This window comes from Osmerus eperlanus, chromosome 4 (assembly GCF_963692335.1).
Source record: "Osmerus eperlanus chromosome 4, fOsmEpe2.1, whole genome shotgun sequence".
Lineage (NCBI taxonomy): Eukaryota > Metazoa > Chordata > Actinopteri > Osmeriformes > Osmeridae > Osmerus > Osmerus eperlanus.
Window position 1 is genome coordinate 22,066,773 of NC_085021.1, and position 18,279 is coordinate 22,085,051.

General features: G+C 47.4%; 1 protein-coding gene across 3 annotated transcripts in view; it reads right to left on the bottom strand.

The window, feature by feature from the left end:
• Nucleotides 1–17,498, bottom strand: part of plekhn1 (pleckstrin homology domain containing, family N member 1) — an 18,628-nt gene extending 1,130 nt beyond the window's left edge. The window contains exons 1-16 of one of the 3 annotated variants that reach the window (XM_062460305.1): nucleotides 17,289–17,497; nucleotides 14,879–14,969; nucleotides 14,287–14,448; nucleotides 12,542–12,622; nucleotides 12,018–12,093; nucleotides 9,404–9,537; nucleotides 8,066–8,203; nucleotides 6,830–6,910; nucleotides 6,295–6,370; nucleotides 5,920–6,068; nucleotides 5,378–5,533; nucleotides 3,758–4,003; nucleotides 2,749–2,911; nucleotides 1,442–1,869; nucleotides 1,043–1,087; nucleotides 901–910 (exon numbers count right to left, since the gene is read on the bottom strand). In XM_062460305.1, coding sequence (XP_062316289.1) covers nucleotides 901–910; nucleotides 1,043–1,087; nucleotides 1,442–1,869; nucleotides 2,749–2,911; nucleotides 3,758–4,003; nucleotides 5,378–5,533; nucleotides 5,920–6,068; nucleotides 6,295–6,370; nucleotides 6,830–6,910; nucleotides 8,066–8,203; nucleotides 9,404–9,537; nucleotides 12,018–12,093; nucleotides 12,542–12,622; nucleotides 14,287–14,448; nucleotides 14,879–14,969; nucleotides 17,289–17,362 — 2,110 coding nt within the window. In that variant the 5' untranslated portion in view covers nucleotides 17,363–17,497. Of the gene's footprint in view, nucleotides 1–900; nucleotides 911–1,042; nucleotides 1,088–1,441; nucleotides 1,873–2,748; nucleotides 2,912–3,757; nucleotides 4,004–5,377; nucleotides 5,534–5,919; nucleotides 6,069–6,294; nucleotides 6,371–6,829; nucleotides 6,911–8,065; nucleotides 8,204–9,403; nucleotides 9,538–12,017; nucleotides 12,094–12,541; nucleotides 12,623–14,286; nucleotides 14,449–14,878; nucleotides 14,970–17,288 lie in introns of all 3 variants that reach the window. The other 2 variants (XM_062460304.1, XM_062460306.1) reach the window with 2 other exon arrangements.
• Between the last annotated feature and the right edge of the window lie 781 nt (nucleotides 17,499–18,279).

The following is an 18,279-nucleotide window of genomic DNA, read 5'->3' on the forward strand; positions in this document are numbered from 1 at the left end:
GGTAATCCAACCTGGAACAGTGTTTCTCTTACATTGGGTTTTCCCCTGCCCTCAGCCCTCCCACAAGGACACCTGCACACATGGCCTGAAGAGCCACTGCCCTCAGCCCCCCTGCCCCCCTGCCCTCAGCCCCCCCGCCCGCCCTCAGCCCCCCCTGGCCCTCAGCCCCCCTGCCCTCAGCCCCCCCTGCCCTCAGCCCCCCCCTGCCCTCAGCCCCCCCGCCCTCAGCCACATGTCATCAGGGCATCTGCACACTTCCTGCTAAAGTTCACACAACACACAAGAAAATCAGCCTGATGCTGCACACAGCCTACACAAGTCTCTCTCTACAGTGTTTGAGTCAGGGGACTGGTTCAGTTGGGTAGTTAGGTGTGCTGTCGAGTTAAATACTAATAGATTTGAGTCAAATAGAAGATTTCTGATTCCAATTAACGGAATGCAATTTGTGTCCTTGATGGTGTTTGTGGTAAGCTGTCGCTGTCAAGGGTTTCCTTTACCCAGGGAATCAGCGTGGGAGCTAGCTAGGTTTCAGTTGCATGTCCTTGAACTGAATCGCAAACACGTCCTTTCAACTGCCACTCAACAACCATGCATTCTTTGGAGTATTGTACGGAGGAAACAGAGGAATGTTCCATGGATACCGAGAACTCATTAACACTTTTATCCAAAAGCAGCGTAAACATATTGCATATTGAAAGTACAGCCACAGTTTTCTCTCAGGACTTGAAATGTATAAATATTTGTTCACCGAACTGGTCTTTAAAAGGCCAGTTCAGTCAAACCAGGGTAGTCATTTTCATAGGCTGTGGTTTCTTCAAATTGTGTTTTTTATGAACCGGGTAAACCTATTTGTGGTTGATATTAAAAGTTGTATTCCAAGCAAGGCTGGTTCATTCTCACCCGGTGAGTAAGCGTAGGTAACACCACACACACACATACGCAAGCATGCTAACACACAAACACACTGGCATACACATCCACACACACATGCTAACACAAACACACACACACACATGCAAACACACACACTCACCTGGTGAGTAGCGTACTGCTGGTTGTTGGTGGTGGAGGAGGAGGGGAAGAGTCTCTGTGGAAGAGAGGACAGAGTTATTTCACATGGTGTAGAATAACAAGCATCGCCTACACATGAACCCTCTCATGTTTCTCAGATATGTGCTCCACCAACTGTCCAAACACAGGGAGGGATACACCCTCGACACGAGTATCGAGAGTCTGACACGGTGCACGCTACACGGACAGCACTCATCTTACGTCGATCGAATTCGGAAAATCCTTGATTTTTCATAAAAACGTATTCCAAAATCTGAATGTCAAAGCCCGAATGTCCCCCTGCATGTCCCCGTTTACATTGAATGAATGCTGGTTTTAACATGATGTCACAATGTCTTTAGGTCACATTGGCGTGGGTGCATGAGCTCACCTGCTCTTGAACGGTTGTGTTGGGGGCAGGCAGCAGCTTCAGCCTGGAGACTGCATCGGCCCGGTGGTTCACCTGGCTGTAGAGAGCCTCCATCCCTAGCCCCTGGCCCAGCCTCTGACCCTGGCCCAGCCTCTGACCCTGGCCCAGTCCTCTGACCCTGGTCCTGGTCTTGGCTCTGGCCCAGCCCCTGGCCCAGCCTCTGACCCTGTCCCAGCCTCTGACCCTGGCCCAGTCTCTGACCCTGGTCCTGGTCTTGGCTCTGGCCCAGCCTCTGGTCCAGCCTCTGACCCTGGCCCTGGTCTTGAGGCAGGACCAGACTCCCACGGCAGCGTCTGCCCAAGGGAGGGGTGCGTAGCTGGAAGCTGGAGGGTAGCAGCTGGGGGGGTCTGCTGGTGGTGAGGGTGCTGCTGTGAGCCCAGCCAGCCCTGCTGCTGGAGGAGAAGGGGAAACAGCATCAGACACACACACTACATTTACATGTAGTCATTTAGCAGACGCTCTTATCCAGAGCGACTTACAGTAAGTACAGGGACATTCCCCCCCCCCCGAGGCAAGTAGGGTGAAGTGCCTTGCCCAAGGACACAACGTCATTTTGCACGGCCGGGAATCGAACTGGCAACCTTCAGATTACTAGCCCGATTCCCTAACCGCTCAGCCACCTGACTCCCAGACACTAGGAGCCAGCCCACGGAAGCTGCTTGGACAGATGTACGATACATTCAAATTAAATATGTTTTTAAAATGTTTATTCTGAGAATTTACTTTTTTTATGTTAAGAAATACATGTTTGTCGTGCAAACAGCAGTGGTGAAGCGTAATAACCAAAGCTGCCCTCTTGGCTGAGGACAAGTTTCTGGTTCTCTGTTGACAGGAAAGGCTTCCCTATCAAAGCCTTTAATTATCCATCACGTCTGGTCAATGAATAATGGGGCTGCTTATAAGTCACTGTGTTAGTCTCTGGTCAACAGTTTCTTTGGAGAAGTGTGGATACGTGTGTGCATATATTTGTGTAGTGTGTGTATATGTATACAGGCTGTGTGTGTATAGAGTGTATGTATATGTGTGTAGTGTGTGTGTATATGTATATATGTGTGTGTTGTGTGTATATATATATATATAAATTATAGACTGTATGTTTGTGTGTATGCATATGTGTGTGTGTATATACTGTATGTGGGTGTGCACGTGTAGGTATATAGACTGTATGAGTGTGTGCGTGCAGGACCAGTTCACACCCTAGTCGGGCCTTGTCTTGGGATTGTAAGCTGAGCCTTATGGATCCAGTATCAGTTCGCTGACCCACTTACCGCAGGTCTGGAGCTGTGCTCCTCCAGGGCGTAGATGTCGGGGGTGCAGGGCTCGTCGTACAGGGGCGAGAGGGGCGGGTGGGGGGCGCACATACTGGAGTGGCGATGGGGGGCGGCCCCAGGGAACTTCAGGGGACGTCTGAGCTGTGCTCCAGCTGTTGGACTGATCACATGGGATTCACACACAACCAGGGGGTTATTCAGAGCCGGCATTAGGGTGGTTCATCCTGTTTATCTGTCTTTTTATTATTTATGTGTGTCCCGTCCTCCATACCCCTGCCTTCCTTTCTGTTTCTTTCCTTCCTTCCGTCTCCCTTTATCTTTCTAATCTGTCTCTTTTCCTCCTTTCTTCATTCTCTCTCTCTCTCCATTCTCTCTCTCTCTCCATTCTCTCTCTCTCTCTCTGTCTCTCTCTCTCTCTCTCTCTCTCTCTCTCTCTCTCTCTCTCGCTCCATTCTCTCTCTCTCTCCATTCTCTCTCTCTCCATTCTCTCTCTTTCTCTCACGCTCCACAGCTAGCAGAAGCTAATCACATAAGCCACACTTAGCGCTGGGATTTGGCATTGGGTTTCCGTGAGGAGGGATTGAGCTAATCTCAGACATGATCTACGGCAGGGCGAGCGTGACAACTGGCTGTGTGTGTGTGTGTGTGTGTCCAGAACACACGTTTGATGCCCAGATACACACACATCCCCTCGGTGACGAGGCAGGGGACTGCTCCCGAGTGCTCTCGCTAATTCTGTTCACGAGTCCTAATGGTTAGGCGTAGGAAAGTTGTTCCATGTTTAGTACTAATGGGGGTATATTGTATCTCCTAGAAGATCTTTCAGCTTCAATTAAGTGCGAGCGCTACTCCAGTCGTCTCTATATTTACACCGAAATCCATCCCTGCCACTCACATCCCTCGAGTGTTGGTTTATTTTAATGTTGCCGACATGATCCCTTGAGGGCAAAATAAAGGCTTCTGGGAGCTGTATTCAATTATCGGGTTTGTTGTCATCGCGGCCTACCTTCACCAGAGGGGCCTTGTCCATCCGAGGGGGGTTGGCGCGGTGCTGGCCGTGCAGGAAGGGGGTGTTGTAGATGGGGGACTGCACGGGGGCCTCTGAGGGGGGGAGGGGGGGACCCCGCTGGGCGGAGGAGTAGCGTAGCGACAGAGGTCGGAGGTCGCATTCGGGCCTGGGGTGAGACGACACACTGTTGCTCCGGCTGCCCAGCTGAGACGTCTCAGTGGAGGAGGGGCGGCTGGAGCTGTACTGTAAACACACACACAGGGGTCAGAGGTTAGAGGCTGTACTGTAAACACACACACAGGGGTCAGAGGTTAGAGGCTGTACTGTAAACACACACACAGGGGTCAGAGGTTAGAGGCTGTACTGTAAACACACACACAGGGGTCAGAGGTTAGAGGCTGTACTGTAAACACACACACAAACAGGGGTCAGAGGTTAGAGGCTGTACTGTAAACACACACACAGGGGTCAGAGGTTAGAGGCTGTACTGTAAACACACACGCAAACAGGGGTCAGAGGTTAGAGGCTGTACGGCTAAGATGTGTGTTACTGTGGGTAGTCTGGCTATAGCTGTACTGTTAACACAACACACAGGGGTCAGAGGTTAGAGACTGCACTGCTAGGGGGTGTGGGATTGTGGGTAGTCTGGTATAGTCTGTTAACACAACACACACATAGGTCAAAGGTTAGAGGTCAAACTGCTAAAGTGTGTGTTATTGTGACTGGTCTGGGTATAGCTGTACCGTAAACACAACACACACACACACACAGGTCCACTAGGGTGTGTGTTATCGTGATTAGTCTGGGTATTACGAACGAGCTAGGGGTTGCCATTCAAAACACAGAAAGTTGGATTCGGGTAATCTTGTTAGGAGATTGCAAAAACTCGACACCAAAAGAGCTCTTAAGCGAATTTAGCTTGTTTTGAACGGCGCCCAATGTCAAGCCTGTTATTATAGGTTGTCAGACTGCAAAGTCACACAGAGGGTTCCATCAATTTAATTGAGGATGGTGATCCAGGGAATCAGTCATACAGCTGGGGCATGTCTTGGCTCAAAGCCTTCTCCACTATAACCTAATTGGATGGGCAGCTGGCCCACGCTAGGGTCGTCTCCCTTACGAAGTCAGCTCAAGGTCCCGATAGCACTCGGTAGAGAATACAGGACTCCCAAGTTATCTGGTAACTTTGCTGACTAGGCAGATAAGTGCCTCTCATTCCTTTCAAGTTCAGAAGTTATCTTTATGGCTGAAATTATTTTGAGAGAGTAAAGAAATAACTAACTTTAAAGTTTTTTGCTATCTCTCAGTGGAGGGCTACAGAATGAGCTTGTGTTCTACAGTATGGAGTGGTGTGCTTAGGTCTTGGTTAATTATTAACATCTGGAACAGAAATAGACTCCCGATTCTCAGCTGGGCCAGGCCAAACCAAAACAAATACACACTAGCTACAAACGAACACTACATTATCAAAGCTACCTGATATATGCTGAATTAACAATGCTACATTTTCAATGCTACATTATCCAAGCTAAGTTTGCATTGCTGTTTTACATTATCAATGCTGCATTACCAAAGCTACATTAGCAGCGCTACATTAGCCGCTAGCGGCAGACTTACGCGTAGCGGCTCGGTGTAGCCGGGGGAGAGGGGGTCGTCCTCCGGTCTCGGAAACTGAAGGTGGTGGGAGCCGCGTACGCTCTGTGATTGGCTGAGACTCAGAGATCCGCCACGCCTCCGCTGACTGCTCCCGCTCCACCTGTCGAACTCCGGAACCTTGGGAGGGATAACGGTTAGCGGTTACTTAATCGTTCAATGTCGCGTTCTGGCCTAACCGGCGCTAAATCGTTACAAATCATGCAAATAGAAATCTATAAATGACCAGTAATGATTTAATACAACTTTGTGTTTAAGACTGTGAACCGTAACTAGGAAAAAAGCAAGACCAGGATTCACAGTGACCAGAACAATAAACTGTGTTGATTTATTAGGTGGTCATTCTAGATTTGTTGTCTCTTTATCAGTCTACCACACTAACCCAATTTAATAGATCTGGATTATCTGCCACAATGAACCACGTCTTTGTTAATTTTATCAAACTTTTTTTGATAAAAAGAGGACGTGTAGAGGGTGAAGGGGGGGAGGAGGGGGTGGTGTCTCACCTCTCTAGTATGCGTGGGCGTGTAGATGATGTCGTAGACGGGGGGCGGCGGGCTGAGTACAGGGACGTCAGCAGCTTTGAAGTACTGGATCCAGTCACAGAACTCAGCCTGTGACCGGCAGGACACCACGATGGGGTTGATAAGCTTCCCTGCAGGGACACAGAGGGGGCATTTGGGGTCAGTCGATCGCCAGTGTGCCACGGTCCGAAATCCATTCACTGGGTTAAAGCCTCTCCCTTCATGGACTCGTAAAGGCCACAACATTAATTATTATGTTACGTATTCTTAAAGTGTTTCTGCTTGTGAAACGGAAGTCGTAAAAAAATAGCTTTTCCAAAGAAAAAATACTTAAGGGCTGGGTGATCATTTACTCACCCTCAATCATGAAGGTGTTGGGCTTCACATCCTGACAGGGAGTGGTCACTGTGATCATGTTGAGTGGAAGTTTACCCTGCGATGACACACACACACACTGTTATGACGCAAAGAAGAGGTGAATGAACAGTTCATTGTAAGTGCTGAGGGGGTCATATCTTCCAGACTGGTGTCATAGACTGGGTAAGCCAGGTACAGGTCAGACTGGGGTTTACACCTGAGAACAGGCACCTGCAGCAGCATTCTCACAATATAAACACAATACAATACTAGACACATACGTTTTAAATCCATTTGGTCCATGGACTTAGTAACTACCACTCAGGATCTTACAACCCAAAACAAATTTAATCTTCAGGAAATATGACACAATATAAACACATTTTGTACACTGGCCAAAAGTATGCTAACTTATTCTTTTTGTCACCGGAACTTTTAAAGAGTGAAGAGGTCTTTTTCTTTTCTTCCAAATGGTGGATTTAGCGACAGTTTCGTTTCTCACATGTTTGTATGTACAGTGTGGCATCTCTGTTACCTTGTAGAAGAGTCCATCGCTCTCCTCAGACAGGATGATGAGCGTTGCTGGGTACATCACCAGCAGCCTGACGCCCTGTTCCTGAGGACCAAACACATGTTTTCAGTTAGCAGACCTGCTTTCATCCACAGCAGCGTTCAGAGGGGGATTTGAACGTGCAACCTCATGTTCTGTGGTCACAGCTTCTCTGATAGACCAGAGGTGTGTTACATGTGGAGACCAGCTTCCCTGGTAGACCAGAGGTGTGTTACATGTGGAGACCAGCTTCCCTGGTAGACCAGAGGTGTGTTACACGTGGAGACCAGCTTCCCTGGTAGACCAGAGGTGTGCTACATGTGGAGGCCAGCTTCCCTGGTAGACCAGAGGTGTGTGTTACATGTGGAGACCAGCTTCCCTGGTAGACCAGAGGTGTGTTACATGTGGAGACCAGCTTCCCTGGTAGACCAGAGGTGTGTTACATGTGGAGACCAGCTTCCCTGGTAGACCAGAGGTGTGTGTTACAGTGCTCTGCTGCTCTCTGCATGAGGGTGTGTCGGACAAGACAGCTGACATTCCAGCTGGGAGGTGAGTCAAGTCACTGCGCCAAGCAACTGCTTCTCGCACGCCCCTTTTATGATCCCTCTCTCTCCCACGCCAAGAAGGGCATGCCGGCTCTTCCCACGCTGGGATAACCGGAGCAACAATCATAGGCGGGGGTATGAGCAATGTGTTTTTATTGGGGTCCTGTATAATGGTCTAGCCAGCGTCTTGTTTTGTGCTAGCGTCTCGTTTTGGCCTAGCCTAGCGTCTCATCGTCACGGTTGTCTGATCTTTGTTGTCTCATAGGTGACTGAGAGCACGTATCGAGCTCATGGATTTTGTAGTAGCTGACGTAAGGTGATGGCTTGTAAAGTTTCCATGCACCAGGCCTGAGAGGACAACACCAATTCCTTACATTGTGGTGATGTCATCTGTATGTTGTGTAACCTGGGATGTACAGTATGAGTCAGACTAAGGTGCTATGTGTAGGTCTCGTTTAAAAAAAATGCGTGTTCTAAAATCCCCTTCTAATGTGTGTGTGTGTGTGTGTGTGTCATAACTATCTTCTGTAGAATTCCATTAACCGTTGGAACAGACAGAGTCTCAGCCTACATGGTACATGCACTTCTCCTGTGAGCCACCGGGTGTGCCCCACAACAAATACACTTGAACGTGCATCCGAAGCGCCTCACTTCCTGTCTGGTGCGCGAGCCTCACCTGGCAGGGCAGGTGCTGCAGGAGAACCTTGGTGACGTAGGTGATGGTGCCCAGGCTCTCTCTCTGGGAGCCCTCCCACTCGTAGATGGGTTCCCTGCTGATGGAGTTCCTCAGGTCCTCTCGGTTCTCCTGGCTCACCTACCAGGAACAAGAGCGGTTAGATCGGTCACCAGGGGGGTTAGATCGGTTCATTCATGTGTTTTTAAGTGGTGTTTAAGTGGTGTAGTGGAAGGTATATGGAGTCAAACAGTATTTCTCCAGGGACACAGTAAGGCTGAAGGCTGGCCCAGTAAATATTTGGGAGCATTATCCTCTTTGGATTGTAACTATGTTTGTCTAGAACAGCTATTCCAGACCTTTTCCACTTTGCGGCCCACTTGCATAGCGCATATTTTTGTGGCCACCCAACACATCCGTTCACTTAATTCGCTTACCTCAAAACGTACAATTTGAACCCCTTTTCCCTCTTGTTTTAAGGCCAGCAACATAGAATGGTCTAATTAATTCTAAATAACATTTATGGAAGAGCAACAACTGTCCACCCCAGTTAACGCTTTAGAACCGAATGCAAGAACAAAGCAAGTTGCATCAGCATTCTGAGTTGTGACATCATCTTCATGCAGGTTTTATCTGGTTGGAACAGCACAACATATCGTCCAGTCCACACCTGCCTGTACATCCCTATTGTTCCCGTGTGCAGATACAGAGGTTTGGCCTGGTTGTGGTTGTGTCCACATGGCCTACACTACTCACCGGTATCCACCCTTCTGGGAAGGACTGATGACCTACATGAGTAAGCGCCTCACTTCCTCTTCTAAGGTTCTAACAGAAGGTTCTAGAACTGGGATGGGAAACTCCACCCCTCTAATCCAGGTGATTACAGCACAATGCCACGCCCATAGCATTACTTATGAGGATTTTGTTTTTTGTGGGAATCAAGTCACATGACTTGACCTTGATTTTTGCATCTGGGTTTGATGCAACAGTAGTCACACAGCAAATGACATGGGACTTAATCGAATTACACCTGTTTATCTATGTTCCTCTCTATCTATCCTGTCTCAATTTAAGTTAAGGACTTTAAGTCCAGATTCCAATTCTATTCTGCATACTCTTTCTTCACAAACTTTGGTCAGAGGAAGCCAACCAGTTTGAAGGGAGTTGTTTTTTAAAAGATACATTTTGGGGCATTTTTCATGCTTAATTGAACAGTTTGTAAGTGAAACGTGACTAGGAAAAGCAGGAAGGGAGGGACAGAGAGAGGAGAAGGAACAGTAGAAGGCCTAGGCCGGATTCGAACCCAGGCCCCGGAAAGAAGTTGTTTGGACAGGTTCATACCTTGACCCTGGTGTAGGTCTCAGCTGCGATGGCCGTGCCTCCGTTGGCCTCGATCTGTTCTCGGAGCAGCTCAAACCACATGTCCATCTCTTCCTGGTTGGCACAGAAGACGATGATGGGGTTCAGACTGACACCTGGGGAGGGGGGGCAAAGGTCAGAGGTCAGAGAAAACAGTCACTAGGACTTCCTACTCAAGGGTTTTGCTTACAAATAATAAATACACATTATTTTTTCCAAACTTTATTATCCACTTTGTCATTGGCGCTAAACAATCATTTGGTAATGATACACTATTCCACAGAGGAATGACACAAAATAACAAAGTTCTTTCTGACATGTTAATGGCACGTTATGTCACTGTCACACATTCAGGGTCAACCTGATGTTTGGTCACGTGTCGAACCCTCGTCTAACCGCACACCTCCACAGCCCATTACAGAAGGCATGCCGCGGGCCAGGCCTACCCCTCAGCCTCTTCCACACCAGGCACTCCCTCTGACCTCCTCCTCCAGCAGGAATGCACAGGACCAGAGGAGGTGAATAGAGCTGGAATCTCCCTTTATCTGCCCCACACATACCAGAGATAAACAGCGGAGATAGCCCTTTTCATTCCTGCCTCGCGGCTTTCTCACTGCCAGACACCATAGCCAGCTGACTGGTCTCTGCCACGCTGGTCTCATTCATCCAAACTCTCTATTCATCCCAAGGCCTCAGGGTTTACACCACGATACAGCATTTCCTCAAACCCTACTGCCTGCTCAGCACAGCTCAGACGTGGGCTGGGGAACAGTTGAATGATCGTTGAGGCTTTTTGCCTTTTGGTGGAAAGCCTTACTTCATCTCGTCAGCGTAACGGCTCTGATATTGTTTGACGTTGATTGTTATTATCGACTGTCATTGAATGTCATTAGAAGGCGTGGGGGGGGGGGAGGGGGTAACTTGGACACGGAATCCTGACTCTTAAAGAACTCGGAACACTAACATTCTAGAACCTTCACATGAGCGTTCCGGTGTGTTACCGTGTCACAGAGGGTGAGCTCAGCACTGCTGATTCATCTGCCGAGCAGCAGTAAGACGTGTGCTGTGTGTTTCTCAGAGATTATCACTGCAAACAATCTCTCAGTTGACTCACGGTTTTGTCATGCTAGGTCTACACATGTGTTTCCTGTCAGTGGTGCCTCCCTTAAGGTAAACACACTGCTCTCCTAGAACAGGGAAAACGTTTGTACATAATATATTTTAAAAAAAATGTTTGTCCAGCGGCAAATATCAGTCAAGTGTACTTTGGCTGTTTCTAAGAAAGTCAACATTTTGACAGCGGAGAGCGCTCCAATTTCATAAATATGGATAAGATAAGATATAAAGATACTGGCTTTCCATACTCACAGTGACTGGAAATGTTAAAACATCTTATCAAAATGTGGCTGACTTCAACTTTATGGCTTACATTTCTGGCTACAGTCTGTATCTCTCTCTACTGAAGAACAACTAACTAGGGTTCAGTCCCCAAACACAACTCTGTACTCACTTAGATAAATATTACAATTAGAAGTATTATTATAAAAGGTTAAGTATAAAGTTACGTTTAAAATCAAAAGGCTCTGGATCATTATAAGACCGATGGGAATTGAATCCTGATCTGCACCATAACATTTATATTTATTATTTATCATTTAGCAGATTCTTTCACCCAAAGAAACTTAACCCAAAGTGCATAATAGAAAGCACAGCAGTAAATCAAGGGTCAGAAGTTGTCCAATAAAACCACATCACTGAAGGAATCTGAGCAGCCGCAGGAATGCGTTGTGCATTATTGGTAGTGACAGGTCTTAAAGAAGGGTCCAGCCATCTCCGCCCGACAGCTGGGCTGCTCTGGAGCACCTGTTGTCCAACAAGAGAAGGGGCCTTCAAGCCTGGCTTGCCACCGAACCCCTCCCACTCCCCCACCCCCCGCGCCCTCGACCCAGGGGCTAAGAGGGGGCGACTCTAGTTAGTCCTGGGACGGATGAGTGGAGGTGAAGAGGGTCGCGGTGCTTTTGAATTGGAGGAATGTGTCAACATAGGAAACGGTTGGAAGTAGCGTGGGATGGGCGGCGTGGGGTTTGGGAAAGGGAATGTGTCTGAGCGGGGAGGAGGAAAGAGTGAAAGTGGATGATGAAAGTTTAGGGATTCTGGGGAAGGTGGATGGGAGGGAGGTAAGGAGGGAGAGGGATGGGATGGGAAGGGGGGAGAGAGGGAGGGAGGGTATAGTAAACATATTTGAACTGAAGAACCAGGGTTCTAATTGAAATGAGGGACTTGAACCTGAGAGGTTCCTCATTCACTGGTTTACAAGATGTTGAAGAACAGGAATCTTGTGAGATCTTGTTCCAATTTGACGTTGATTCATTAGCTGATATCATTGCACTTTGAAACAGAACGACAGCCGACTGTCACTCTGGCTGGGAGGTCGTAACACTGACACCTTCAAGCTTGTTTGGTTTCACTCTTTCAGAACGTACTCATTTAGCAGACGCTTTTGCCAAAGCGACACACAGAGGAGAGGATTCGAACCTGGGATCTCTGAGTCAACCCTAACCCTAACCGCTAAGCTATCTGTTGAGTATTAGCTCACCGTTGACCTGGAAGGAGAACTCCTGGGGCGTTTGGCTGAGTTTGCAGATACTGAGCTCCTTCAGAGGAAGAGTTCCCTGTGAACAAACAAACATTTAAAATTGTGAGTTTGGTCGACACATCGTTTTCAATCAACGCACATTTAGTCGTCTTAGTGTTCTATTCTCGAAATAAGCTAAGGTCCGTAAACGGTACTGTCACGATGTCTCACTGCGCCTGTCACGTCTGATGATGTTCCAGTCAGATTTAGACGAGTTATAGGCGTTAAACAGAGGTCAACCAGGCATATCACTATGACTAACCCTGACATAAGTCGTCATCTATCCAGTGACTAATTAAGATCTTAGATTTTACTGCTTGTCTGTCTGTTCTGACAAGGAGACTCGTTAGACCACAGCCGCTGTAAAAGCAGTGATTAATGACAGCTTAGACGTTTATGAATGAAAAATCCCACCAGTTTATTTACCACCACTGAGCTGGTTGGCAGGAGACCCGACACATTCAGACTTTCACAGAAACACTCACCTGATACGTGAGTCCAGTTGTGTTGTTTGAGACGAAGTGAAGGTGTGTCTGGAAGAGATCCAGGTAGCAGTCATGCACATCCTGCACAGAGAGAGAGAGAGAAAGGGGGGAGGGGGAGGGAGAGGAACAGAAGGGAGGGAAAGGGAGAGTAACGGATGGGTAGAGAAAGAGAGGGAGAGAGACAAGAAAAGGGGGATCGAGAGAGAGAAAGAGAGTGATAGAAGGATGGAAGGAAAAAATGAACGAGAGACATGGAGGAGGTCACTAAACAAATCACCAAAATCAATCTATGAGGGCGTTATCATCTCTGAGAAGAAAGTTAGAACACCCTAATCTTTACTTAATCCCATCTATATTACATTTCTCTGATAGGACCAACTGCTATATCACTCGTATAACTCACTGACGTTTTCTACTGAAACCTTTACTTTGCCTTCTCAAATCTCACACGGAGTGGCTTCTTGTCAATTTTCTTTACCAATCAGTCTTGCATGACTCGATAAAATAATTATTGAATTGAAAGAATATAAATAGTTTTTTTTGTTTTTGTGCGTATTGCCTGCTTCCTGCAAAAGAGACCAGGACTCTAAAAAGTGTCTCATGTTAAAAGAAAGTTTTTTAAAAATATTTTAATAATAAAATGTAAAAAAAAAAATCTAAACCATCATTCAATATCAAAACCATAACAAATCCTGTGCTTCAACACCTGTGCTTTTTGCTGGCCCATCATAAACTCAAAACAGTTGTAGGTCCCTGAGTCATCTTCCGCCAAAAGGTACCTTCCTGTTTGAACTTTGACTACGTGAGAAATTCTTGGATTTCTCAAGGAGCCGCTAGGTATGATCGATAGTCATTTCCTCAATTTGACAGCCCAAACCAAAGCCCTGTCATCTCCTGCGGTTCACAGTGGTCGTCATGGTTGTGCTATAGTCAAGATACAAAAGATACCCTCTCCGTTCTATGACATCACACGAGTATTGCACAAGACTGTCAGACTGTTCTCTACTGAATCTGTCTTCCTGTTGGTTGCAACCCTCCGGCATGAACCTATTCTCACGATCAAGAGATTATCTGTTTGTGGGATCAGCAGGTTTATTCTCACCCTAAACACACACACACACACACACACCCAACAACCGTGAGCAAGCATGTCCCAACACAACCCTCCAGCTGCTGTCGCCCATAGAAGGGGTTGATGGTTGATTAATCACGGCCGACCACAAGACGTCCAAGGCCGCGTTTTCAGGTGCAACATCCTGTCCTCTGCTGCACCTGCTTGTTTGACTCCTCAGGGCTGACGAACATGAGGTTCTGTTGTGGTGCTAAGCTTCACTAAGCCCCTTGTTAGACGTTTGGTTGTTGCGGCTGTTATGGAATTTCATCATGTACAATTCATGGGATGTGTGTTGTGGGTTAGTTTGTACATTAGGTACTGTACGTTTGTACTTAATTTACCGCAAAGTTTTTTAAATGAATAAACAGTTTGTGCTATCATAACAGACATACAGCAAGCCTCAAGCTTTCCTGCGTGTGTGTGTGTGGCTTTAGGTGTGGGTGTGAACACATAGGTGTGGCCTCACCTGACTGACCTTTGCTGTCGGTTTATTTGAACAGCATGTGTGTGTGTGTGTACACATCAGTGAGTGCATGCTTGCTCGTCTTTTTAGGTGACTTCTAGTGGTTCCTAATTTAACCCGACTGGTAAAAAAAAAAACACCAAACCAACCCCCCTCAGGTGAGCTCACCTGGCAGTGCAGGAAGCGGAAGCGGACCCTGGAGCTGTGCACCATCCTGCCGTAGTTCTTTACGTTCACGCTGCTCTTCTTCCAGCCGCTGGCCGGGTCGTATGGGAACGGAGGGTCCCACTTGGCGCTGTCGATGGCCTGCAGGTCTTTATGAGACATATCCTGCAGGACACACACACACAGTTCAGTCAGTTGGAACCATATATATATATATTTTTTTTTACAAAACTAAAAGCTTCCAGTCAGATTTGAAGTTTGTAGTTTGAATGCAAAGTTATATGATTACACATTAATACAAGTTGATTTGGACAACAAATTAATATGACCATAATATGTAATTGAACTGAAAAGAAAATGGAACTAAAAAGTAATTGAACTACAAAACGTTTTAGCTGAGAGGCAATTGAACCACAGAGTAACTACCCCACAGAGTAACTACCCCACAGAGTAACTGTCCCACAGAGTAACTGCCCCACAGATTAACTTCCCCACAGAGTCACTACCCCACAGAGTAACTGCCCCACAGACTAACTGCCCCACAGAGTAACTACCACACAGACTAACTGCCCTGCAGAGTGACGGAGGTGTTCACCTTGCGTGGGGTGACGGTGCAGAGGATGTTGATGATGCTGTTGGACTTCTCCTGACCCTCCTGAGGGTTCTTCTTCCGGAACAGACGACTGCTGCTCGCCCCGGGAGAGAGACACATTCACAGTTTATAATTGTTCATCGGAAGCATTTTCCTTTAACATGCCATCATCAACCAAGTAATTGTAGTTGACGCCGTACGCGATCCCCTCCCTTCTCTGCGGAAGCATGCAGGACCGAGCGTTAAGCGATCAGCTGCTGTATTGTTTAACATTTTGTGTCCGGGGTTCGGTCCATGCTGTGTTTTCTCATAGAGGTCTGGTTACGTCTGGGGACTGAAGCTTTGGCATTGTCCAAGGATTCATGACAGCTTAACGACCGTTTAAATCATGGTTTGTGTCTCGTAGCATATACACTGACCAGAGCAGCCTTTGTGACCTGAGCTTGAATATCACTCCATTTAAATGAGCAGAACAATTGGGGTTTATGTTTCAGACGGGATGAAGGAAACGAGGGGTCACATGGCGTGGGTGGGTGGGGGGGGGGGAATAGGGAAATCAGCATTCAATGTCTTTTTTTGTTCGACTCCGATCTGTTATCATTAGTGTCACATCTTGATGAGGAAGCTCTTCCGCCACAGTGATAAGACACCAAGTCATCAAGTCACCCTCTACCAGCTCTGTGTTTCTGTACCAGTTCGTCAACCTGCCCCCCCCCCCCCCGACCCCCTCATGTCCGATTTGAATGTCGTTAGCATGACAACTAGGGCTTTGTTTGGACTGCAGGGAGTCAGGTTCTAATGGATGGGCCTGTGTCAGCCATCAATCAGTGGATAAACACACAAGCACATTCACATATCTCCAGCTTCCTGAGGCAATGGGAGATGAACTCTGACACAATCCAGAAATGTGAAGAGCAGGAGAAGGAATGCAGATAATAGACAGGTAGCTGTGCCTCTCTCCGCATCAACAGGTTGACGTTCACGTTGGCTGCGTGTGCAGCGACACAGCCTGGGCCCTTTTCTCCAGGGAAAGTGAGAACACTGAAGTGATTGTTCCATTTCATCTGTTCACCTGCCAGTGTGTGTCTGTGGGTGTGCATGTGTCTATGTGAATGTGTGTGTGCGCGTCCATGTCTGTGCGTTTTGTGCATGCCCGTGTGTGTGTGTGTGTGTGTGTGCATGTGTGTGTGTGTGTGTGTGTGTGTGTGTGCGGTGTGCACCAACGACAAAATGCACTTTGGACAACCACTGTTTTCATTTGAACCAGAAAAGCTCCACTGGGCAATAAAGTGAGTAACTGCCGTCAGGGTTTCTAACCCTCTGGCTCGTTTGTACTCTGGGCCCCAAAATCTAAATCATACAGCAGAGTACGGGGTTCTGCTGGACCCCCTGTCTGACCAGGGCTCTTAGAATTGTCCTAAAGGTCCCCCGTTATGGCACCCATGCCCTGCCCCTGCCCTGCCCTCACACCAAACCAGGACGCCACACCCAGATCCACCAGAACAGGCAGGGGCACGCCTGCATCCAGGGATCGTCTACATGCAAGTGTAGCTCACTGAGCTAAAGAGCATTTGTCTACAGTGGTTGCAGGTACGAATCCTCCCTCTGTACGTCTTTCAGGATGAAAGCGTCTGCTGGATATCATTTTTATCTACACTTCAGACTTCAGGGCTGCTCTTCTGTGGATACGTTTTTGACACATCTCTAGAATGGATATCAGCACTTCACATAGGAAGTTTTAGGTCAAAATACAGTCAAAACACAGTCTTCCTAAAGGTTCATGTTATACATATGGTGTGTGGAAGGTTTAACTCAGTGTTATTCAGAAACAAACCAAAACATATACACTGCATTTTAGAGCATATCAAGAGAACACAAGTTAAAATCCTCCCTTGTACGTTGATAAATTAACGCAATATTTCAATCTAAACAGGCCAGTCATTTTAAATCCCAAACAGAAGCGCCCTGTCTCTTGTCCTCATGTGCAGATTACCCAGCCCCCCTGGGTGATTATCTGGGATCATATACTGGTTTTAGAGGAAAAACTAGACAGCCAGCCAGCCAACAGCTCAACTTCCCAGAGAGATGCAAATGCTAAGGGTATCACACATCTCTGCTGACACACAGACGAGCCGGCAGACAGACCAACAGACACACACCCCAGTGGATTGAATCTCCTGACCCTGTATACGATCCTACCCCTGGCCTCGTAAACTTCCCAACCTCCAACTCACCTCTCTACTCAAACTCAAGAGAAATACCGAGAATTCCCTCCAGCTTCAAAACTCACGGTCTAAAATAACACTCTTCAACAACTCCGGCTTCATGTTACTCTCTTCCCTTCATCCTCTCCCCTGAACCAGAAAAGACTAAAACACAAGTCAAAAGCACTCCAGAGTCCAAGCTCTCTTACCTGTTCCTGCGAATGAAACTCTTGCTGGAGAATCTGAAGTTGTGCTGGGGAACACATGACATGCTGGTCCCCATGTTGCTGGGCTGGGTTCCGGGGGGCTGCTAGCTCCTCTACGGGGCTCCTGTGCTGCGCGTCCTCGCTTATGAGTACAGAGTAATCCTAGGAGCAGGAGACGGTGTGTTGTGGGCAGGAGTCAGGCTGACACTGAGGAGAGGAGGGCTGGGCGAGGGCTGTATACTTGCAGCGCTGGGGGAACGTGTGTGTCTGAGAGCTAGGGGGTGGAGCTTAGGAGCTGTGTCAGGCTGGGGACTGTATGCATCTGTGTGTGGATGTGTGTGGGTGTGTGTGGATGTGTGTGGATGTGTGTGGGTGTGTGTGGGTGTGTGTGTGTCTGAAAAAAGGGGGTGGGTGGCTGAAAGGTTCACGCCTCGCATGGGAGACCTCTGTTTAATCAATCCCACAACCAAGACAGGGGGTCTGGCCCAAGTGTGCCAATTCACACCTTCTAGAAACCAAATGGGGATCGTTTTAAAGCCATGATTGAGACAGGTCACTCTGCGGTGAGCTTGTTACTGTGTGCCAATCAGGTGGGGACCTTCCAGAGGCATGTCTGAGCATGACATATCTTGATGGCTGGAGGAGGCTATTTATTATTGCTCCAGACACTTCTAACACAACAACGTCACACTGAAACTTCTGGAGAAGCATCTGATGTATTAAGCAGATAAGCAGTGTGGGGTCCTAATGTCTTATTCTGTATTTATATATCTTTAAAAAGATAATTCAACATGCTGAGAGTGAAATCATCTGAATATAAAAATATTTAGCTTAATTTTGGGGTACAATATATATATATTTTTTAAATCAACTGTCATCCAAACATGATATATTCATCCTTACGAGGTTGTAGGCCTACTCATTGAACTCAAATAGTTTGTTTTTCTCTAGTGGTTACAGGATATGTTACAGACATGGTGAATTACTATTGTTT